The sequence below is a fragment of the Hemicordylus capensis genome, chromosome 4 (genome assembly GCF_027244095.1).
Source record: "Hemicordylus capensis ecotype Gifberg chromosome 4, rHemCap1.1.pri, whole genome shotgun sequence".
NCBI lineage: Eukaryota > Metazoa > Chordata > Lepidosauria > Squamata > Cordylidae > Hemicordylus > Hemicordylus capensis.
The window spans coordinates 81,157,202-81,182,496 of record NC_069660.1 but is presented as its reverse complement, the minus strand read 5'-3'; the positions used below and the strand labels follow the sequence as shown (position 1 = coordinate 81,182,496).

At 46.8% G+C, this 25,295-nt stretch overlaps 1 protein-coding gene across 8 annotated transcripts in view; it reads left to right on the top strand.

The window, feature by feature from the left end:
- The first annotated feature begins 3,220 nt into the window (after positions 1–3,220).
- Positions 3,221–25,295, top strand: part of KCNA3 (potassium voltage-gated channel subfamily A member 3) — a 59,450-nt gene continuing 37,375 nt past the window's right edge. For 2 of the 8 annotated variants that reach the window (XM_053245703.1, XM_053245696.1), the window contains exon 1: positions 3,221–7,486. In XM_053245703.1, the coding sequence (XP_053101678.1) occupies positions 3,965–5,749 (1,785 nt within the window). In that variant the 5' untranslated portion in view covers positions 3,221–3,964 and the 3' untranslated portion in view covers positions 5,750–7,486. Of the gene's footprint in view, positions 7,487–14,388; positions 14,584–15,788; positions 16,003–25,295 lie in introns of all 8 variants that reach the window. The other 6 variants (XM_053245700.1, XM_053245698.1, XM_053245695.1 and 3 more) reach the window with 6 other exon arrangements.

The following is a 25,295-nucleotide window of genomic DNA, read 5'->3' as shown; positions in this document are numbered from 1 at the left end:
TTCCACTGGGAGAAGCTGTAGAGATTAATGCTCCCTCAGCCAAGGACCTGCCTACTGATAGACTAAGGTAAAGCTCAGTGCTAGTCAGTCAGTAAATGCTTTTTGTATTTGATTTTGAATTCCTGTGTGCCTTTCTTTACCTCCAATTTCAACCTACTTTCTCCCAGTTTCTTATTCTGTGTGTAACCCTTTTTTCTTAATGAAGTCCAGATACTTAGAAGTGGCTTCAGTCTGATTTAGCAGGTTCTGGAGGGTTACTTGCAAACCTCTTCCCCATGTGCCTCGTAAGGTCATTCACTACCATTGAGTTGTTTTCAGAATAATATCTTTGGTTGTGGGGACTCTGGCTGTACAGCGCCTGTAAGTCCCAAGCCGGACAGTTCTAGGTTGTTGAAGCAGTGTCTAAACCTGGTCAGTAAGCTAGATCAGTCTTCAACTGGTGGCAGCCTACCTTGAAGGAGCAACATGCTCCTAGATTTGGAATCAGAGCAATCTCTCTACTGAGGGTAGATCCCAGGAAAGCATAGAGTCACCCCTGTTTTGTCACAATTGGCTGGCAGCAGGTGGAATCAAAATTGAATTGTTTTGCAGGAACTTTGCTAGAAGCTGACTGAGAACCAGAACCAGGTTGCACAGAAAAGGTGGAAAAGAGTAAATACATAGGTGAATGTGATTTCTGTTCAGTTTTAGTCAGAGTATTAGTAGTCAGTTTGAAGGATTCAGTAAGGTGCAGATCCCCACTGAGGCCCTTCCTGAGCAAGCCACCCCATTGGCTAGCCAGGCCCCAGAAGCTGCCCCGACCTCAAATGAATTGAACAACCCCCAACAAGACTTCCTTGTGGGTGTTCACATCACAGTTTCCAAAACTATTCCTGCCGAGCATCAGAAAAGCATAACTATAAATGGGAAGGTGGAAAGGGAATGGAGACTCTGGTGCTGACATTACCTCCGTACATGAAAGACTTGTAAGACCAGAGAGGATTGTGCCTGAGAGAAGTTGGGCAGTTAAACCCTTTGAAAGTGCAGTGGTGCACCTCCCGCTTGCCAATATTTGCCTAAAGTACCAGGACTGGGAGGGTCCCTGGGCAGTTACTGTGCACAAGGATTTACAAACTCCTGTTTTGACTGGAAATTATCTGAGCAACCAGGTTGCCCGACATGCGTGTGTCAGTGTGGTCCCATGCAGCCAGGCTCAAGCAAGCTCCAATGAGATGGCACCTAGGGATCCAGAAGCCCCACTCTCAGACCCACCAAACCTCATTGAGGACCAGCCACTTGCAGCGCTCTCAAGTACTAGTGATGTCATGCAAATGGAACTGGTGCCCAGGGTTAACCCATAGACCAAGCCAGTAGTGGAACAAGAGGATCTTACTGTCCAGATCTTGCCAAACTGGGGAGCCGAGGAACTCAGTGCAGCCAGCCCAGAAAATGCAATGTAAGGTCTGCTTGTGGCGAGGGGGGAGAGAGAAAGAGAAGGAATAATGTATTGGATGATGCACAACAGGATCAGTAGCCCAATCTACCAAGGAGGTTTGTGAGGGTGAACAGAGACTGGAGTGGCTGCTGTGCTATCCCTCGTAGCAGCGGCGGCGGCGGCAGAGGGTAAATACCTGGCTTTCCTGGAGCACAGCGCTTGGTCAGCGGCTCCCAACCTTCTCTCTCTGTGTGTGTGCGATATGGCATCTCAATCTATATATTTAATCTTCCTGGGTGCGCCTTTAGAATGTGCGTCCCGGCACCCAGCTGATTGGCTGGGTGGCAAAGGCGCCTGATAGGCTGAGACACACCCAAGAGGATTGGTCAGGCAGTCCCGGGTAAGGGGGAGGAGGCGGTGGTGGCAGAAAAGCCCGGCCTGGCCTCTGGTGGCGGGAAAGGGGGTGAGTGGGAAATGGGTGGCAGGGCACAGCCCTGGTGCCCATTGGAGACTGGGGCAGGAGGGAAATGGGCGGCGGGACTTCCCTGTTCACTGCCCGGGAGGAGGAACGGCAGCAGTGGGGTCCGTTTCGGCTGCCCACTGCCCAGTAAGGAGGGCAGTGAGGTCAAGCTGGTGGTGGGGGGGCAAGAGAGTGGGGCAGGAGGGAGGGGGAGGGAGAGTGGGGCAGGAGGGAGGAGGGAACAGCTGGCCCCCAAGAGCACACAGATGCTCTGTGTGGGTCGGCTAGTAGAAGATGAATAATACTAAATGAATATCAGTGGGATTATCTGCACTGGTAATTAATAAAACAACAATAAGGGGTTCTAGGTTATCACAGAACAGCCCCTGCCTATTGCTATATATAACTCATATGTTCATTTTGCACAGTCTGTATTTCCCAAGCTTGCACTGTTGTTTTATTAAGCACTACTGCAGATAATTCCACTCATATTCATTTAGACAGCCACAACAAAGGATCAGAGCAGGCATGCACTGAATCTCAGATATTTCCACACTTGTGCTCTCCCTGCAATTCCTTTCAGTCTTCATAACGTACTGTGCTTTGTGCAGACTGGATGCATTGGATCAGTGCGTCTGAGGCACTCTTTGGTTTGAGCAGGCAGCCCCAGGAGAACTTCTCATGAACTCATGATGACAAAATCTACTCTTTCCCCTTCACATGTGTAAGTGGAATTCATGGGTATTATGCTTAACCTCTATGGCTCAGATAAGGTTGTCTCTTCCATTTGTTCAGCTCTTCCTTACTGACAATATTATCACTGGCCATGAAGGGCAATTAGTTTCTAAAATGGGAGATGCCAGAGCATTCTTATCCTTATCTCAAAGGTGTGGGATGCTGTTGGTTGTGCCCCCCCCATTCCACCCCAAGGCACAGATGCAACCACCTGTTGTTCAGGATTTAATCTGAGACAGAGCTCAGTCCCCAAAACTACTTTCAGTGGCAAGTCTCGGTTGCTGAAGATGTCTGCTGGGTCGATCATCTGTAACAGACGTGCTTGTGAACAATGTCTTTCCTTCCGCACTGCCTGGTCTTGGCCCTCATCTTCAACTTAACCTGGGGTGAGAGGAAAGGGCATTCAGTTAGGACGGGGACACTGCACAGGAAAACCACAAACACGACTCTGTCTGTCTTTTGGGGGGCGGGGGCAGGGGAGTGGAACAACATGTGCTGGCTAGCCTTAGAGCAGATACCGAAAAGCCCCAGACTCCTTGGTGACGTTGCAAAGGGCGCGGAATGTACCACCGCCTCGGAAGTGAACCCTAGAATCGCTTGCACAGCACCACAAGATGCACCTGCTCCTGCTTCAAGGGCTGAAACCTCAGCATTTTCTGCAAAGTTCTAAGCAGGATCCTGAAGTGTACTTATTGGCTGGAATGCCCGCTGCAGCCGCCGGCTTGAAGCAGGCTTGAGCCATCCCTCCTCCCGGGATTATACAACTTCAGACAGGTTTGAGTCCCGGTGGCACCTCTCCTGCTAGAACCGCTGCTGCTATCACTTCCCAGTCTCCAGCAGAACTGAACTCGAACCTTGCTAGCCTCCAGCAGCGCTGAGGCTAGCAAGTGCGCGGGAAACCTGTCGCAGTCCTGTGTACGAGACGGACTCTCTCTCGCACACACGGTCCTCTGCTGCCACTGCTTGCTCCGTAACGTGTTGCTCGCTTCCCGGCCAGCAGCGAGCCCTGCGCTCCTTGCCTTGGTGCTGCTGCCGCCGCCGGCTGCCCCGACTTCTCCAAAGTGAGGGATGCAGCAAGACCCCTCCTTCGTTCCAGAAGAGTCCGCTCCCCTCGCCCTTCTTCCTCCAGCGCTTGTGGGAGGGCGACGGCGTGGGCGGCGACGGCGCTGAGTGAGTGACTGAGGAGGGCGGGAGGCGGTGTCCGGGTAGGGGGCGGATTTTTTGAGCCCACTCGGGCGGGTTCTTCAGAGCGGCTGCAGCGGCGGTGTTGTCGGGCGGGTCACTCTGGCTGCCCGCCTGGGGTCTCAGCTGGTCGTCCGGGGAGACGGACTCCGCTCCACTCTCCCGCCACATTTATGGACGAACACCTGAGCCTGCTGCGCTCGCCGGCCGCCCCGTCCTCCTGCAGGCACCCGAGGGGCGGCAGCAGCGGCGTCGGCGTCGTGGGGAGCAGCCACCACAACTTGGGCTACAGTGAGCAGCTCTTCCCCGAGGGCGCGCTCTCTGGCCTCGAGGAAGGGCAGGAGGAGGAAGAGGAAGAGGACGGGGAGCTGGAAGGTGGCATGACTGTGGGGGGTGGAGAGGACCCTCCCTTCGAGGACTCGCAGCACCCTCATGCCCTGCTGGGAGGGGAGCGCTATGACCACCCCATGGCCCACACCCTGCCTCCTCCCAGTCATCAAGTGGGCAACAGTGGTGGTGGAGAGCATGAGTGTTGCGAGCGGGTGGTGATCAATATCTCTGGTCTGCGCTTTGAGACCCAACTCAAGACCCTGGCCCAGTTCCCTGAGACCCTGCTGGGTGACCCCCGCAAGAGGATGCGCTACTTTGACCCCCTTCGCAATGAATATTTCTTTGACCGCAACCGGCCCAGCTTTGATGCCATCTTGTACTACTACCAGTCTGGAGGCCGCATCCGACGCCCTGTCAATGTCCCAATTGACATCTTTTCAGAGGAGATCCGCTTCTATCAGTTGGGTGAGGAGGCCATGGAAAAATTTCGAGAAGATGAAGGTTTCATCCGGGAGGAGCAGAGACCTCTACCTGAAAAGGAGTTTCAACGCCAGGTGTGGCTCCTCTTTGAGTACCCGGAGAGTTCTGGACCAGCTCGGGGTATCGCTATTGTATCAGTCTTAGTTATTCTCATTTCCATTGTCATCTTCTGCCTGGAAACCTTGCCTGAGTTCAGAGACGACCGTGACTATGATAGCACTGCAGGGACATTTGGGACTGGCAGTGGTCCTTCTGTGGCAGATACCTTCACAAATTCTTCTTCCTCATCAGCATCCATGGTGTCATCTTTCACTGACCCTTTTTTTGTGGTGGAGACTTTGTGCATTATCTGGTTCTCCTTTGAGCTGCTTGTTCGCTTCTTCGCTTGTCCCAGCAAGCCCACCTTCTCTAAGAATATTATGAACATAATTGACATTGTGGCCATTATACCTTATTTCATCACCCTGGGTACTGAGCTGGCCGAAAGACAGGGGAATGGCCAGCAAGCCATGTCCCTAGCCATTCTTAGAGTCATCAGACTAGTCAGAGTCTTCCGAATCTTCAAGCTTTCTCGGCACTCCAAAGGACTGCAAATCTTGGGGCAGACCCTCAAGGCCAGCATGAGAGAGCTGGGCTTGCTCATTTTCTTTCTCTTCATTGGGGTTATCTTGTTTTCTAGTGCTGTCTACTTTGCAGAGGCTGATGACCCCACCTCAAGTTTCAGCAGTATTCCTGATGCCTTTTGGTGGGCTGTAGTGACTATGACTACAGTGGGTTATGGGGACATGCACCCAGTCACTATTGGAGGCAAAATAGTAGGATCTCTCTGTGCCATAGCTGGGGTGCTGACCATTGCCTTGCCTGTGCCTGTGATAGTCTCCAACTTCAACTACTTTTATCACCGGGAAACAGAAGGTGAAGAACAAGCTCAGTATATGCATGTAGGAAGCTGCCAGCATCTCTCCTCCACTGAGGAGCTGAGAAAGGCTCGTAGCAATTCCACTCTCAGCAAGTCAGAGTACATGGTGATAGAAGAGGGAGGCATCAGTAACAGTGCATTCAAACAGGCTGCCTTTAAAGCAGGCAATTGCACAACCACAAACAATCCCAACTGTGTGAATGTTAAAAAGATCTTTACAGATGTTTAAAAGAAAGCTTCCAAGGAAATGTAAAAATATTACAGAAGATCTGCATAATCATTATTGTGAGGAATATGCACCATCATTGATTTTTGTGCTTGTTTATCACACATATTTTCCTGATCTTTCTGGAGAGCAAAGATGAGGATTTTTTGAAGGTAACAGGACAAACCAAGCAAGATATTAAGAAATAAGTTAGATAAGAGGATATGAAGAAGAATGTATTGCTATCTCTTGAAACAGGTTTTTGTTCTGCGCTGTATTTGTTGCAGGGCTTCTGGATTTTGTTGGGAAACTTGCTTCTTTGATTTTTGCAAAAGCAGTGGTGTTGCTGATTTTCCTTTCCTTACATATATGAACTTGTTGGAGTGATAGTTATGAAGTGAAAGGAAATCAAATGCAACCATATTGCAGACTGTGAAAAATATAATCATTTTATTTCACAAAGCATCTCTCTGCCACTACATCATAAATCGATGCCTACTATTGGGACGTCTGATGTCTGTCATACAAGGGTAACAATTTTTATTTCTTTATGCCAGATTAGAGCCCGTGTGCAATATAAATCTGTCCAATGTATAATCATTTTGATATACCAAGAGAAGTCTTTATTGTGATTATGGATTTCTGTGGTCCACAAACCTACAGATTTTCTCCCCTTCTGCCTTGAATCTGAAATTCTAGCTGCATAGTATGGTGAGAAACACTTCTTTCTACATTATAAGGCTAAATGGCTGACTGACTGTATCATATCCTGAATGTTTGGTGTTCTGCATATCAGGAACTGTTAGGCTCCTAGTAAGTCACTGATGGGCTTTTTGCAATGACTGCAGTTTCAATCGAAACCTATCAAAACCTTTGAAACAAAAGGGGTATTTCCATCCATTTCCAATGCATTTAAGATAAGTGTCTGCTTCTATCGCAAGAAGATTAAAGTGGCAAACACGCCTTGCAGCGGAAGTTACTAATTTGGACCTGAGTGATGCAGTTTCCATAGCAACTTTGGTTTCCTGGGAAACTCCCAAAGGTTGTCATGGCATCCATTCCCTCCGCTCCCCAGTCCCTTGCTGTTTCCATAGTAACCATTCCAGATGGTTCCAACTTCTGTGATTCCACAGAAAAGCCGCTGCTCTGATAAATCACACACACACACACACACACACACACTCAGCATTAATCCCTGAGAGATTTAGGTGTGGAAACTAGGCATTATTCTATATGCACCATTTTTAGATGTACAAACATCTCAGAGTTCTGGTGTCTACGATATCAAGAAGAAAAGAGAGAATATGGAATAGTTTGGATTGCTCTGCACATTATGAGAGAATCAGCAATCTGTTCTATAAATGAAACAAGTATCCAAGTCTCCTTTCCAAATCATTTTGATACCTGATAGTTGAAACTGGAAACTAAGTCTATATATGTTGCCTACACAACTGTGCAGAAGACTGAAAAAAATGACACCATCTCTGCTTCTTTCAGAGCAAACCATAGATTAATTCATGGTGTATTACCTAGTTTTACCCAAAATATCCTGAAATAAATGGCAATTCTACTTTCAAAGCATATATGGCACTGAAGACCAAGACCCAAAACATTCACTACAGAAGGATGCAAATCCAAGGGAATAAATACAAATCAATCATAAAATGTGGGGGTGAGAAACACTTAAAGTCCTCTGGGAAATGTATATCCACCTTCTCCCATCTGCACATCTGGGGACCATGGAAAATCAGACAAACACAGGTGAGCGTTCATTGCTGCAAGAAGAATTGTCCTTCTTAAGGTATATGTAGATACTGCTAGTAAAAAGGAATGACCAAACCCCCTTTAAAAAAAGATGCAATGTTCCATCTCATTTAATTTTAATTTCCTGTTATTTCAGCATCAGGTACTTCCAGTTGGTCTCCTCAAGTCATTTACTCTGGGGCATTTAGTTCTGTTAACTTCAAGTTTAGCATTACAGTAAAACTTCCTGTTCTAAAGTAGTTGTACTGATTTCAGTGCAAGTGGCTTCCAGAGTATCTGGTTTCAGGAGTAATGTCTTTTCCTGGGGAAATAACAGGACACACATCTCTATTGGATCTCAGAATAATTTGCAATATTATCCACTAGTACTTTGCTAAATGTCTTTCAGTAATTTCCTATGCAACTTGATACCAGTTCTTTAAAATAATACATCTGCAAGTTAGTGAATCTTGCCAGCAGTGAGGTCCTGATTCAGCAAGGCACTTGTATGCCTTTGTTGAAGCAAAATGTGTGACAGATACACACACAAGGTTCATGCATTTGTTTTATAAAGATCTGGGTTTTTTAATAAAATAAATGCCTAGTGCATGAGTGAGAAGGGTTTTATTGGCTAAGCCTTTCATGAAATTCAGAGCTCTCTAATAGTATAAGATGTTATGCCCTTTGAATAAAATTATGATCTGCATGTGGTGATCTGTCTCTTGATCCCAGTGAACATTCACATCTACTTTATTTTCAGTCAATAAATCCAGTACACTGAAATAAATTACTTGGCCAAGTCCTCAGCTATTTGTGGCACTATATGAGCTGCAACTGAACCTTGTAATTTCCACCAGCTGGGAACTGGGCTAATTAGTGTCTGTAGGGTGTAGAGCTGTGCCAGCAGAATGGGTCATAGTAGCTCTGTCTGTCTATGAATTATCCTTTCTGTCTGTCTATGAATTATATCTATATCTGTCTGTCTATGAAATGTATATATATATATGTGTGTGTGTGTGTGTGTGTGTGTGTGTGTATGTGTGTGTGTGTGTGTGTGTGTGTATATATATATGGCAAATATTTATATACTATTGTGCGTTTGTCTGGAGATGAAGAAGAAAAAGCTATAGGAATATCATGTTCTTATTTTAAGAAAAACACTTGCATTGATACAGATAAATCCCAATTTTGATATATGTGAACTTGGAAAACTCTTTGGCTGGGATCCATAGACCTTGTTTAGGTACTACGCAGGCTATAGGTATGCCTGCCTACTTTGTGCGGCAGACCCCTCCATGCCATATTACAAACAGTTTTTCACATCTCATTCATGTGTGTGTGTGTGTGTGTGTGTGTGTGCTTGTGCTTGTCATGCAACACGGGGAAGTAATGTTTGAGAATCACAAGCCCAAAGTTCCCTTGGGCATGAAGCAGCAGAAACAGTTGTACAGGTTTTTAAAAATCCAGTCAATTTAGATGAAAAGGACGTCTGCTCTAGTAGGTGACAGATTATTCTGATTTATATTAAGGCAGGAGGTTCCCAACCTTAGGTCCCCAGATGTTGGACTACAACTCCCATCATCCCCATAGCTGCTGTGGCTGTGAATTATGGGAGTTGTTGTCCAACAACATCTGCGGACTGAAGTTTGAGAACTTCTGTATTAAGGATTTTTGCTTCACTTAAAACGTTAGAATGAAGATACTGGCTGATATGTCCACAGCCCTCTGGCAACGGAATATGGGCTGCAGGTCTGCAAGGAGCCTTCAGTATCCTTCAGTATCCCTGTGTAGAAGGCTTCTTTGTTCACAGACACAGAGAGGAAAGGGGGATGGATTTTCACATTTCCCCCCTACCTACAACAGCCCATCCCACTGGTATAAATGTGTTCTGGAGGGCAGCTCAACCTTCAGGAAAGTATTAAGACAAGTGGAAGGGGCTTTTGGAGGGAGGGGAGGGATGCAACAATTGCTTCCCTCACGCTTTGCTTCCAGTCTGGTACACAAAGGAGTCTTAAGTGCAGGGATGCTGATGAAGGCTCCTTGTGGACCCACAGACCCCTGCAGACCTTCATTTGTTGCTGGAGGGTTGTGGATCATGTCAGCCACTTAAAACAATGGGACTTCTAGGTCCTGGAACATTATGATCTGTGCTTTCTAAAGGAAAAGTTGATTACGTAAATACTATATATGGTGTAAACATAGAGAAGGCAGTTTCTCCAAAAGGAGTGGGGGAAATATCACTATGCATGTGATATTTCTATGATTAAAAAACAAAAAAACAAAAAACTGAACATAAGCACAGGAGGCAGAAAGGGATGACTTTTCCAAGTCATTATGCATTATGTGTATCAGGAAGTCTGCAAATGGGTACACTGGTTTTTTTTTGTATTGTCCTTTTTGTATACAAAAGGGTGGGGTTAAAAATAGTCTGGGGTGGAGAGCCAGTCTTGCAGTGGCAAGCATGAATTACCCCTCTGCTAAGTAGGGTTTGCCTTGCTTTACATTTGGATGGATGACTACCTGTGTGAGCACTGTTTACTGTAAGATATTTCCCTTTGCGGATGGAACCGTAGCTCAGTGGTAGAGCATCTGCTTGTATGCAGAAGGCCCCGGGTTCAGTCCCTGGCATCTCCAGGTAGGGCTGGGAAAGACTCCTGCCTGAAACTTTGGGGAGCTGCTGCCAATCAGTGTAGACAATACGGACCTAGATAGACCAATTGTCTAACTTGGTATAAGGCAGCTTTATATGTGGAGTTCCAGGTAAATCTCTCTTTCTCCCTCTTTTAGTAGCATGTCTCCAAAGTATATTGAAGACCAAGATTTTCAAACCAGTTGTTCTTTAGTGTTCCTGTTTTGTTTTAATAATTTGGTTCAAAAGCTGTTGCAGGAGCCTTCAGTATATTAAAATAAAAACTATACGCAAAAACTTAAAAGGATAAAAACAATATAATCCATTCAAATGTCCGAGCAACAATCTGCAAGCCTGTCCATAACATCTTTTAAAGAATACAACTGACCAACTAACCAGCAGGCTAAAGGCTTTCCTACATATGAAGGTCTTTACTCACTTTCTAACAGTACAATTATATCCTTGAGTTATGTGTGCCTGGTGGAACAGAACTGCTCCTAAACCCCCTGTACCAGTGCAGAGGTGGACCTAGGTAATTTTGGAGCCCGCCCGCCCCCTCCGCGCATCCACACCCACAAATTTTTAATATGTGGATTGTGGGCACAAATAGCAACTGAACTCACAAGAATGAAAGAATATAAAATAGGTATATTTATGCAAATATGCATTAGCAGAAACATTTCAACATGCAACTTAACATATTCCTATCCCACATAGTTCTTTCCCCACTCCCCCCATCTGTCTCTAAAACACCCAGCACAGATCACAATCACACTCAGCCGCCTGGTGCAGTGCTGGCCTCACCACCCAGGACAGACTTAAAAAGGATCTGGGGGCCCCCAGGGGGTGAGGAGGCCCTGGACTTTAGCCCCAAAGTCCAGGCGTAAAAGCAGCACTGTACCAGTGGAGCACAATGCTATGGGAGGCTACCACCAGCATAAACGGGAAAACTGGGTAGAGCTGGAAAGGTGGTGGGAAAAGATGAAGCATTAGTCAGAATCTTGTTCTCTAGGATCATTCTGTCTCCAGTGAAGGTGTAATTTTTGCCTGCAAAAGAGGTTGTATAAGTTTAAATATTGAAATTACCCTTCCACCTCTCCCTCTCCCTCCCCCTCTGTCCTCTTAGCCATAATGGAGAAGCATTCTCTCTGCAGCCAATTACAGCACACCACTAGGGATATGTAAGGGCCAAACTACACCTTATGCAGCGCATGTGCAACTGGACCTCCCAACATTTTATTGCTTCTGAAATTCAGCTTTTGAGGACCTGCCAATTTCTTCAGAGCATCCACAGGAAAAAGACCTGGCCCACGGCTCCTCCACTGGCAGCAATGAAGTGAGCCAGTGCCCCGCCCCCTACACCTACCACTGTGACTTGCAGAATGTGTTGTGCATCTGTCTCTCCTGCACTGATTCCCCTCTGCTCCCAATTTCTGTTGTATCCTGTGTGATGCAGTAACTGGAGACACATTGCCCTACAGTTACTGCCCCCTGATTCCATCCTTGCAAGCCCCATGGATTCCCTTAACTTGGGCCAAGCCAGTGCAGGATGAGTGGGGTGGCAGAAGGAGATGAGGGAGTTGGTGCATGGTTCTATGAAAAAAAGCCACATGAAAAAAGCCCACAAGAAAATTGTGCACAGAAAAAAACCATTGTCATAAATGCGCACAAGAAAAATGCATTGCTCATGCTGAAAAATGCCCACATGGAAAATTACTCACACGGAAAACTGCTCACACCGAAAAACGCCCAAACGGAAAATTGCTCACACCGAAAAATACCCACACGCTGCCGCTTCCTCCATGCTGCCGGACCAGGGCCCACTGCTGCCACCTCACCCCAGTGGGCGGGCCAGGGCCAGGCAATCCCATCGCCACCTCCCACTTCCTCCTCCTGGCTGGTGGGGCTTTGCCCACCATCTGCCCAACTCCTTCCAACCGTCATTATTTCTCCTCGCCACTGCCTCCTCCTCCTGGCAGGCAGGGCTTTGCTCGCCATACACCCACCTCTTCTGGCCGGAGGGGCTTCGCCTGCCGGTCCTCCACCTCTGCCTCCTGGCTGCCACCATTATTTCTCTCTGCTTCTGCGCTCGCTCGCTCCCCCCACTCCCCTCCCCCAGCTCGCTCTCCCCGCCCTGCAGCTTGCTCGCTCGCTCTCCCACTGCAGCTCGTTCGCTCATTCCCCCCTGCAGCTCGCTCGCTCCCCCCGACAGCTCGCTCACTCCCCCCCCGCAGCTCGCTCACTCGCTTTCCTCCCCACAGCTCTCCCCATTGGGCAGGCCAGGGCCAGGCCATCCCGCCGCCACCTCCCACCTCCTCCTCCCGGCTGGTAGGGCTTTGCCCGCTGTCTGTCCATTTCCTCACCACCGCCATTATTTCTCCCTGCCACCGCCTCCTCTTCCTGGTCGGCGGGGCTTCGCCTGCCGTCCACCCACCTCTTCTGGCCTGAGGGGCTTCACCTGCCGGCCCTCCACCTCTGCATCCTGACTGCCGCCATTATTTCTCTCCACTTCAGTGCTGGAACTCTGGCATGCTCTAGAGCATCTGTGCATTAGTACTTGATTGCTCCTCTCACCTCTGAGATCTCCCCACCCTCACCTCCTGCCCCTCCTCCATCCCGTTGCTTCCATCCCCCTCACCCTTCTTGGTTGTGGTTGCAGCACTGCTGCTGCCTATTGGCCAAGCTGCAGCCCCCTATCCCCAGAGACCTCCCCACCCTCACCTGAACTCCGCTCCTGCTCCTCCCTCCAGGAGCAGCAGCAGTGGTTGACCGGGCCGTTCCTCACTGTTACCACCACCATGGCTGCTCGTTCCCCTGAGGCCGCTGACAGGCTTGGGCCCATCCCTTGCCTGCCTGCCTCCCTCTGACAATAGCCTCGGTAGCCCCAAACAGCAGCAGTGGTTGACTGGGCCCTTCCGTGCTGCCAGTGCTGCCATGGCTGCTCGTTCCCCTCAGGCTGCTGAAAGGCTCAGGCCCGTCCCTTGCCCTTCCTTCTGTCTCTCTTCCCACTCCCTTCTTTTTCTCTTTCTCTCTCCTCTACTCGCTCTTCCTCACTTTCTTCCCCCTCTCTTCATGTCCCTCCCCCTCTCTCCCTCCCTGAGTTAACAGATTTTGTTCATCCTGTTTCCTCATTTAATTCACACAACGACATCCTCCTTCTCCTGAAGGGGCTCTTTCCTCCCTCACGACCCGTTTTTTTGCAGACCCCTGCCTGCTATCCTTTTATATAGAGAGATTCCTCTCCTTTACAGTCAAGAACATCTTCTGACCAGTAACAGTTGCATTCCAACTGACCTTAACTATCACAGGCTCCTCCTCCTTATCTGCATAGGGAATCCCCACTGCCCAATCACCACAGTGCCACAGTCTACTCCTCTCTATCTGCATATGGAATCCCCACTGCCCAATCACCATGGTGCTTCTGCTCTCACAGGCTCCTTCTCCCTATCTGCATATGGTATCCCCACTGCCCAATCAGGTGCTTCTGCTTGCAAACTGTCAGCCAATCACCCCCTTTCTACCACGTCCCCACGCATGGCCCGTCTTGGAGAATTAATAATATAGATGGTACTTGAAATTGTGCATGTCAAATTACTATATGTGTGTGCATTTTTCCATGGGGGCATTTCCCCATGTGAGCAATTTTCCACGTGAGCAATTTTCCATGTGGGTAATTTTCCATGTGGGCATTTTTCATCGTGAGCAATGTTCCATGTGCGCATTTTTCTTGTGCGCATTTATGACAATGGGTTTTTTTCTGTGCAATTTTCTTGTGGGCGTTTTTCATGTGGGTTTTTTTCTGGTTACCTTGGTACACATGCCATCATCATCAGGTGGGGTCAGGGGAGGTGATGGGTCAAGTGTGGCAGCTATGGGTGGCAAGTTGGCAGAGAAGCCAGTTTGTCACTTCTGCCAATGTTTTGCCTGAGGCAACTGCCTCACTCTGTCCATTAGCAGGTCAGCCCTGGTGTAACTTTCCCCCTCTATGCTATTTCCCCCCAATCAAAATTGTCCCCAGGCTGCCCCATGAAGGCCTGGGGGATGATTCTTATTGGGAAAACAGTGCTGGGGAAAGGATTAGCTGTTCTTTCTGCCACTGTTCCAAATACATTGTCAGTATCCTGTAACTGACTGCATTTCAGTAAAAAATAATGTTAAAACTGAGAGAGCCAGTCACAGATCCCCCACATAACATATCGGCTGGCCCTTAGCAACAGCCAGCATATTGTTAAGATGTCTCGTATATAAAGATGTGTGGCATGGGGCTCCATCACTCTGCTTCTTTGTCTAGAGAACTAGGAGCAAGCAAGCAACAAAAACCCAACAGCAAGGAAGAACAAAAAGAAATAAAGGGCTGATGAATAACACTTGTTTTCTCAGAACCCTTGTAGAAGCATATTGCCCTGCTTTGGGACTCCAGACACAAACAGCCGCCAAGAACTCTATATCTGCAACTGGAGCTGCAAGGACAAAGATGCCCACAGAGGTAAGAAAGGAAAGGGGACTCATTAGGGAAGGAGAAACCATGCCTTAAATATGATGCCTTCATATCCTCAATCCTTCACCCTACCAAGAAAAGATGCATATGCAGAGCACTTAAACACCCATGGCCTCAGAATGAGGCAATTCACACGCATGTGCAAAACCAGGTTTAGGGAGCCCAGCCCAGTTTTGCATGCACGTGTTAACCACTGGGATCAAGCTGATCTCAGCGGCTCCACGGCAGCAAACCCACCTATTTAGCTACCCTTTAAAATGAGGTTAAGGGAGAGAGTGCTCCCTTAACCTCATTTTTTTTGCTTGTAGCCATGGCTGGTGCACTTGGGGAGAGGAGGGGGGAATCCCCATGATGCACCACGCACTCACACGGTGCATTATTGGAGCTCCGTGGGGCAGGGCAATGTGCAGTGGCATGTCCCAACACTCCAACCCTCGGAACTTGTGGGAACAGCTGCTGTTTGTCTGGGTGGGCAATCCGCCCACCCAGGAAGGGGGCAACAACCTGTCTTCCCCACAGCCCACTGACGAGCCCTTCTCACTGCTCGTGAGAAGATGCTCAATGAGGCTATTCCCATGATCTGGAGAAATCGGGCTCGGGGAGCCTAGCCCGATTTCTCCTGACTGTGGGAATGAACCTGGTGGCCTCTGGGCGGTTAACCCACCAAAGTAACCCTCCCCTTAAACCTGGTTTGCGGAGCAACCTGGTTTTAAAAATCACAAGTAGCTGCGGTGCAGCTCCATGCCATGGCTACTCACGAGTAGACCCCTGATGGGAGGCTGAAAAGCAGCCTCCCAGCTCGGAGGTTTCCCCAGTATGCCCTGCACGCTTGTGCAGGGCATGCTGGAGCTTCCGGGGGCCACGCGGCCCCTGAACTCTCCAGCCCCCATGGCTCCGTCACGGAGCCGGCAGTCATGTGGGCAGCCGATCTGGCCACCCAGGGCTCCCATCCTGCTTGCCTGCTTGTCTCCTACCCTGTTCGTCTCCCTGCTTACCTTTCCAGAACGGGTCTCACTGATCGTGAGACTCGGCTCAATGTCTCCCACTTTGTGTTTTCCCTCCCAGTATGGGGCACCTGTACTATCATAAGGACCTTCCCCTACTCCCAGCTGATAGCAACTTTCCTCACACATAGCATAACTATGCACTGTACAGAAAAAGTGCCCTGGTTGACTACAAAACCTCTAACCTAGGTAAGCTCCCACAGTGCACCAGTGAAGACAATGGGGAGCACAGCAACCTTTGTTGGTAAACACCTGGCACCCAACTTCCTCTTTTACCACTTCTGGTGAAATACTCATGATGATTTCCCCTGCTTCTGGATTAGGGGAAAATCCTCTGGGCACATGGAGAAGAATAAACAGGAACTGCAGACAGCATTACAATGCAACTTCCTGTCATGGATGGGTGAGTGTTGCAATGATTACATTGTATTCTCCAACAAGGGAATCTCAGCATATAGACATCTGTGGGCCTTTCAATGGGAGAATGGGGCTGAGGCACATGGGATGGAAAAGCATCTAGGAGGTGATCAGACCTTTCCCCACTTTTACTAAGTCATCTATGATGACACCTTGTCACAGCCTATTTGTTGCAGCTGCTCACTATTATCCATCACCATCCTATGCTTCCTTTGTGTCCCCACAGGCAACCAGGCAGCCATTCAACATTCACAGTTCCCCAAGGAAGTTCCCTACCCCCCAGCACTATGCAGACCATAAGAGAGGGCTACAGCAAGCTGCAGCAGTGACCAAATGCAAAGCCAGCTGTACCTCTATGGAGTGGTTAGCTATGTGCCATTTTTGTACTCCCAGGGCTCCTCTGCCTATCTGTGATGCATGACAGATGCTGGTGTAACAGATGCAGTCCTACTCAGTGTTGAGATGCAGCAGTGGGGAAACCTGTGTCTGTTACTCTTCTGTCTTTGATGCATCCTTCAAAAGCAAATAAACCCTTCCAGAACATGCATGAAGCAACCCCCATTCCTCTGTGATGCTGTTAGAATTCATACTGCCACTGATACTATTCATTAAAACCTATGACTATTTCAGTTGTCTTCTGTTTTCATGATGGTTGACAGACAGGGCATCACCACCATTGTTGGTGGTGTTTCCCTGATGAAACAAACACATTGTAAGTGGGGGCAGTGGGTTCTTTACTACAGCACCCTGCCAGGGTTGCATCTTGCCCACAGCCTTTCCACTAGAGTACTAGTAAGGGTGAGGACATTGATTGCAGCAGCTCATTGTCCTCTTGACTCTCTTTGAAAAACCCACCAGTTGGCCTGTATGAAATGAAGAGTGGGATTGGGAGATTGATAACAATGTGTGCTGGAAAATAATGAGCACACACAGACCATTGACCAAATGAACATGTGCCTGAATGGCACAAAGGTGGCTTGCTACCATGGGTAATCCTTGTTGTGTGTTTTGTGGGGGCCACATTTTAATCTCTCTGGAATATGACTTGAATCTCCGTTTCATGTATCCTGTTGCTTTTTTCCTTTCCCAGGGATCCACCAGGCAATAGTTCACAGTGCTTGCTATTGTAGTACCTGTTCTTCTTTATGCATATGTCCCTTCTCCTCTCCCCTGAAAAATCCTAGTTGTCCACACAGAGACAATGATACAAATACTTCTTGTTATTTGTCTGCATGGAGATAATTTGTTGCCATAGTGGGACTCAAACCAATCTCCTGAGATGCCTTCAGGTTTTCTGTGTGCAGACCTCCTACCCCCAGTGCCGTGGCTGCTTGTGTAGAGGGGGTTGCTGCAGTCTCTTTATGGCTGCCTGATTGTGTGAAGGATGTGCACATACTTGGTTGGGTGACATCATCAGATGATTTGATTGTCACCATTCACTGATTGGTGCCTTCCATGAATGGCTAATGTGGATGACATATGTTTGATAGGTGGTGGAGGATGTTGTGAACATGTCTGTTAGTGTTGCTACATTAGTGTTTCACTCTGCTGTTATTGCTGTGCAGTTGACTCTGCTGATGGTTAAGCACAGAGCAAAGACTACATTATTCCTCCACTAGTCATGGTGTAGTGACCATCTAGTGCAGGGATTCTCAAACTTGGGTCCTCAGGTGTTATTGGACTTCAACTCCCATAATCCCCAGCCTCAGTGGCCTTTGGTTGGGGATTATGGGAGTTGAAGTCCAATAACACCTGAGGACCCAAGTTTGAGAATCACTGATCTAGTGTATCAAGTCACCTATAATACTTGCAAGAGAGCTGGTCAGGTGCACATCATGGGAAGGAAGTTGCAAAGAGAGGGCATCACTGCAGAGAAGGTCCAGGATTTGTTTATTTATTATTTATTTATTTGATTTCTGTACCGCTCTTCCAAAATGGCTCTGGGTGGTTTACATTAAAACTAGACTAAAATCAGTGAATTAACGATTAAAATCCAAAACCGTAAAAACAACATAATACCATTATTAAAACAATCAAAACAGTTTTTAAAGCCCTGGAAAGCCGGGCTGAACCTTTACAGTTTAAAAACAATTTTAAAACCCTAACATAAGAACATAAGAACAGCCCTGCTGGATAAGGTCCAAGGACCATCTAGTCCAGCATCCTGTTTCGCACAGTGGCCCACCACATGCCACAGGAAGCCACAGGCAGGATTTGAGGGCATGCCCTCTCTCCTGCTGTTACTCCCCTGCAACTGGTACTCAGAGGCATCCTGCCTTTGAGGCTGGAGGTGGCCCACAGCCCTGGAAGGCCAGGCCAAACAGATAGGTCTCAAAGGCTCTCCTGAAAGTCAATAATGAACTCAGATTATGGATTTCTTCCAGGAGTGCATTCCACAGTCCATGAGCAGCTATAGAGAAGGTCCATCTCTGAGTTGCCACCAGACGTGTTGCTGGTAACGGAAGACAGACGTCCTCAGATGACCTTAATGTGTAGTGGGGATGGGTGGGTGATGAGTGACTTCCTTGGAACCCCGTGTATTCTGCCTTGAGTTCCATGATGGAAGAAAGGCAGGATATACTAGTAATACATAAAATAAAATACACAATAAAGCTGAGTTTCTCAGAAAAACAACTGGACTCTCCAAGGTCTTAAATATATAATTGAGAATGAGGTCGTATCTCATTGGTAGAGCATCTGTTCTGCACATAGGAGGTACTAGGTTCAATCCCTGGAATCTCCAGGTAGGGCTGGGAAAGACTCCTGCCTGAAAACTTGGAAAGCTGCTGCCAGTGAAGGTAGACAATATTGTTTTATGGACCAAGGGTCTGACTTGGTATAAGGCAGCTTCCTATGTCCAATACAACACAGGGCATTTTTTCCTCTCTAGGGTTTTGTAGTTTTGTTTTTTTGCATCTCTTTGTAGAATGTGTATTCATGCAGTTTTAATTCTACTAATAGAAAGATGTCTATAATTTATATAGAAGTTGGAAGAAGTGCAATAGAGTTAATGTTCCACAGGTATATTTTACTGATTCTAGTGTAATGAAATGACCGTATAGTGAGCTCAGCTGCATATCTGCACTGACAGCCATTGCTTTGAATCGATACTAAAGAATAAAAAAAAGAAATGTAAAATATCTGGTTACAACAGCTAATATTGTTAAATCTCTAATTTTCTACTGGCTTGGATAAAAAATTCTGACAGGGCTTTTAAAAGATGCTCATGTTTTATAGAGTCTCTAGAAGGATGGAATTCCATGGATATAGAGTAGTGTGGTGGAGGTGGCCGCTGATATTATGCATAGATGAACTTAACTAAAAGGCAATTGATCTCAGAAAGTGTGATGGAAAATAGGAAACAAGTTGGTCATTTAGGTATGTTTGGCCCAAGTTTTGGTTTTTATTTTAAGGTAACTAGCACTTTGAATGGTATTTGAAAGACAATAGAAATCCAGTACAGATTTCTGAGTATCTCAGTCCAAATACTGATAAAATATGCTCTCCAGTATCACAAATTCTGCTCCCTTATTCTGCACTAGTTGAATATTTCATACAGTCATGGGGACAGCCCTATATAGATCGTGAGTCTTGCCTTAAGGTTTTGAAGGCATGGCTGATAATTGCAAGGCGCCATACCACATGACTGCTGGCTCCGTTACGGAGCCGGTGGGGGCTGGGGGAATCGGGGCCCGCGCAGCCCCCGGAAGCTCCAGCATGCTCTGCGTGAGTGCGCAGGGCATGCTGGAGAGACCCCCCAAGCCTGGAAGCTGCTTTTAAGCCTCCCGGTTGGGGGTCTACTCGTGAGTTGTCATGCTGCGGAGCTGCACCGTGGCAACTCACGATTGTAGAACCTGGGTTAGCAGAGCACTCACTCTGGGCTTAGGCGAGGGTTATTTAAGCTGGTGACCTGTTTAAGAACCACTGGGCTCGCAGCCGAGCCGTGGTTCTCACGATGGGAGGAAATCGGGCTAGCCTCCGCTAGCCCAATTGTCTCCCATCGTGTGAATAGCCTCTCTGTCTAGTGGCCTCATATATATATGTTGAACAAAAATAGGGAAGATGGGCTTTGTGGCAACACAAGGAAGATCACAGGAAAATAGTAAGGAAATGCTCATCACCACTCTCTGGGATTTTCCACCTACGAATAAGTAGACACACTTGGGAATTGCCCACTTGATTTTGCAGTTGCATGACCAATGTCTTGTGATATGAAAATGGCTGAAAGATTGCACAAGGTGAATAGTATACTACTGCTGGCCTATCAAACTATGAGTGGTGATCACTGACCAAAGCTACAGGTGCAGCCAAAAGCCAAAAAGCCACAGAAATCTGGTAGGATCCAGGAGCTGCATTGTTTGTTTGACATTTCCCCAAGTTGCAAATAGGCTGGTAACTGGCTAGGAAACATGCTTTTAGGTTGGGTTTATTGAGTAGGGGTCAAACAACTACAGGCTATCTGGCATCCTTCCCTTCCTTAATGACGTATTAATAACCCTAGCCAGCTTCTGCTGTGGCTTTCACTAGCCAGAATGAGCATAGACCCAGCTCATGAGTAGTTGTCCACCACATACTCCTAAATTTCCTCCATATCAATGTGATATTGATTGAATTAAGTGATATTGATTTGAATTAAATGGACTAGAATGAGCTTTGGTTACTCCAAACTTTGAACGTTTGAACAAACATTTTCCAAAATATGTTTAAGAAGAGCCTTGTCCCCCCTCCTGTGAAATAGGTGGAAGACTTTACATGGCAGGCATAGTAAGATTCAGTTTTCAGGCAGAGATTGCCCAATTGACTAGGTCTGATTAAGTAGACCACCCAAAAGAGCTCCACTGGGTGGCATATAGAGGAAGCAGAGAAGAAAGGTATGACATTATCTGTGCCAGAGAGCTCATCAGCATGTCAGATGGAAACAGCTGCTAGAAAACACAGTGAGGCTATTTCCACGATGGGAGAAAACCGGGCTGGGCTCCTTTAGCGCCATTTTTCTCCCATCATGAGAATAGCCTCACTATGGGCAGCAGGGTCATCAGGTCCATGCAGTGACCTGATGCAAGCTGCATAGGGCAGTGAATTTCAGGGCAATTTGGAGTTTAGCCTGCCTGCTTGCTTGCTTACCAGATCTTTGCTACTAGTGCCATAGCCACTGCTGCTGAAAGAAGATCTCTAGCCCAGAGCACTTCTTTCTTCCACTTCCTCTTCCGCTCCCTCCCCCTCCTTCTTTTGCATTTTGGTGCAGATGGAGGAGGAGGAGGAGCAGCAGCAGCTATATATTCTCTAGGGCATTTTTTTTCACACAAGGCTTTTAAAGCCCTTTAGCTTGCATCTCATCAGAAATGGAGGGTTTGTGTTCACATATCAGCATATTTGCTGTAGTTTGCTTATAACCACCAAATGGGTTCATGCCTGAGATAAGATATTCATCAGGAACTTCCTGATTGTAAATGCAGGAACTACACTACACTGCAGGGAATCATGGGCTGTTTAGGCTAGAGCGTACTTACATCAGTTTAATACATGTACTGGATATTGTGGACATGTGCACATGTCGGGCGCGTGCGTGTGCATGTGCTGCTTCTGGTCACTTCTGGTCCAAGGAATGGACAGGGTGGCAGGGAGGTACGCTGCCACCCACCAGACCAGTTTTCCAGTGAGTGCTGGTGGGGGAAATGCTGTGTGTTTGGGGGTAAGTGCACCATCCCCTGCCCTTAAAGTTATCCTCCTCATCTTTGACCCGGCACCCACTGGTTCCATGCACATCCCTATATCTGACATGATCAGATTGATCCTTTTCATTCCAGGCAGTAAAACTAATAAGTTGAAATACACCACCAGGATAAAGAGTTATTTCAGTATTTGGGGTTATTACACTGATGCACGACGCAGTGGCTGACATCCTGTGCAATGTTATGTATGTGGTGACATGTAATGTTTGTGCAGTTGCACAAGAGCACTGTTGCAGAAACAAAAGTTGTACAAAAAGGAGTTGTCTTGCTACTCGGTTCGCACAATTTTTGCACTTGCACAACCACTTTTGTGCAACTGCAGAAACGTTATGTTCCATTGCATGTGTAACATTGCACAGTATATCAGCTAGACTAGAGAGAAGAAAGTGGGGAGGGCTCAAATGAATATTCTGGTCCTGGGCCTCTCAGAGTCTTTAAAAGGCCCTGCTGTGAAGAAACCTTCCATTGTGGAGCGTGATCCTATTTTACTATTTGCTCTGTGCTCCCTTAACATCCCCTGTCACTCTTGGTGGGTTATTTTGTATCATATTTACAAGAGAGAGGAGGAGCATCACAATGTTTGCATGCTAGCTATCACAATAAATTGAATACTGCTTGCAATGTGAATGATTCCAGGGCAGGGCAGGATAAGATAAGAGAGTGAAAATGAGAGAGGCATTGTGAGTTCATATATCTGCATTTAAGTAGATTAAGTAGTTAGAGTATGGTTTATTGATTAGAGATGTGTGAGGTGTCAGAATGTTTTGTTATAATGTACCTATGTTTTTGAAGCCACCTAATGGCGCAGCAGGGAAATGACTTGATTAGCAAGCCAGAGGTTGCTGGTTAAAATCCCTGCTGGCACCTATGTCGGGCAGCAGCGATATAGGAAGGTGCTGAAAGGCATCATCTCATACCACGTGGGAGATGGCAATGGTAAACCCCTCCTGTATTCTACCAAAGACAACCACAGGACTCTGTGGTCACCAGGAGTTGACACCAACTCAACAGCATACTTTACTTTTACCTGTGTTTTAAATTCTGGTACAACAGTGTAGCTAGTTACATTGCAAACCCAAGAGAAGATATGAAAAAAATAACAGATGTTACTGCTGCTTACCCTTTATTAGCTGTGAGATTATGGTAGTCACCCATTTCTCTGGCCTTGTTTCCTTATTCTAGGCAAGGAGTGTTATTGGGAAGTTTCTCCCTTTATTACAATTCTGACAATGCGGCGGTATTGTTGATAGTTAGTTTATCTGCTTAGGGAGGTTGTACTTCACCTGTTCTGGCTAGGGTTGCACTTTGCCTAAAGGAGAAGGTTCACAATCTGGAGGTGCTCATAGATCCCAGCTTGTCATTGAAGGCCCAAGTGGCATCTGTGGCATGAGCAGCTTCTACCAGCTGGGACAGTCTGGGCCGTGGTATAAATTCTCTGGTAACCTCCAGTTTGGACTACTATAGTGCATTGTATGTGGCTCTGTTTTTGAAGAGCCCCCAGAAACTGTTCAAAATATAGCCAATAGGTTGCTTCATGGGTCTGGGAATTATCCTGCTGGCCCTGAAGTGACTTCACTTCTACTATGTGCCAGTCTGTTTTCAGGCACATTTCAAAGTGCTGGTAAAGCCCTACATGATTTAGGACCTGAGTACCTGAGGAATCTCCAACTCCTTTATCAACCTGCCTGTGCGCTAAGTCTGAACATGCACTTTAGAGATCATTGCTTGGATGTACCTGCCATCTAAGGTATCAGATCTACAAGAATGAGAATTAAAGGAGCAGGTAACCAGGCTGCCAAGCCCAGCTTGAGCCATCTAGGACACTGGGAGTGGTAGCAATGAGATGTGACAGGGGAGGCTTTGGAGATATATCAGGAAATGATGTGCAAGCATATCCAGGAAGGAGGCATGGCCATTCTGAGGAATCACAGAGAGGGATGATCTGGTAAAGAAAACAAGGGATTCTATATACTCAATGAACGTTATCCATATAGTTAGCTGGAGCTGGGCTGGGAGTGTTCTGACCTTCCCTGAAAGACATGGTTCAATTCTTGAGGAAGGAAGCAGTATCTACAGGCCAGCAAAAACCACGTTTTTGAGGTCCTGACTTTCCTTAAGAGGAAGAGTAATGACAGCTAAAGCTGGGGAAAGTAAGCTGGCCAACTGGACCCTTATATCACCATTCTCCATTTTGGTCTATTATGTAGTTTGTTCTGTCGTCTTCCTATGGTGCTTCATAATAATTCTATTACATGATAAAGGGGCCATTTGAAACAAGGCAATTTCTTATTAGGTTGTTCCATGATATACTGTGTGAGACAAACATATTTATTTATTTTATTTATTCATCAAACTTATATACCACCCAAAATTTCGTCTCTGGGTGGTTAACATAAAACAATTAAAATGCATATAAAAGTTAAAACAAATCAACAGTTTAAAATCAACCATCACATTAAAACAAACAATTTTAAAAAGCTGAGAAAGCTTGAGCGAAAAGATGGGTTCTCAGGTGTTTTTTTTTTAAATTGCCAGAGATGGGGAGGATCGTATCTCAGCAGGGAGCATGTGCAATACATATACAAGTGTAATCACATCCCAGTGGAATGGCTGTTGTTTACCTTCCCATCATCCTCCATTTGCAACAGTGTCAAGTGCTATCTGCATCATCTGAAGCTAGGCTTCACGGGGCAATGCTGGCTATAGACTTGAAATTTTTGTGACCATTTTGGCCAGGGATGGCTAAAAACTCTGTGTGTGTGTGTGTGTGTGTGTGTGTGTGTGTGTGTGTGTGTGTGTGTTTGTGTTTAGGGGATATTCTAGGCTGTGGGACTGAAGTGAACTCTGCTGACATCCCAGCACCTCCATACCACCCTGCACCTGTATTCAGACTCTGCAGCAAAGCTGCTGCCACTTCATAGTAAGGACTTCATAGTTATGGGGCCCATGCATTCAGGCATAGCTAGGGCGCTGCATACAAAGAGCGACATAAAATTAAAGTGCAGCATAATTCTGTATGATTATATCTAGATTTAAAGTTTTGGTTAATGGCCCTGTCTCCCATTATCTGTATGGCTCTTTTCAGAGTTCTTCTGGTTCTTCCTCTTACCTCTATCATCTATTCATTTGGCTCCCAGTATTTTTGCCTATACAGATATTTAAGAGAATAATGCTAATATAGCTATAACATATGTATGACTAGGTCATCAAATAAATAGTTGCTCATTGGTTTTCAATGAGATCATATTGGGATGCCTGCTATCTGTTTCTATGGCACCAAGACACATCTGCTTAGGCAGTTTTTCTAAGGAATGGGGCTGCCTGTGATGCTCATGCTGTGTTTCTGATCAAATGCAGCTCAGCTGCCCTGTTTCATGTCCCATACTGCAGTCTGGGATGGCAGCAGGAGGGAGAACAATGTGGCTAATGCAGCCTGCACACAAACAGGAACAATGCTGCTGCTGGTTTTCTCCTTTAAGTCATCTTGCTCACTATTAAGTGTGCATCCTGATGACAGCTTCTCACATTCCCAGTCTGTTGCCACTAA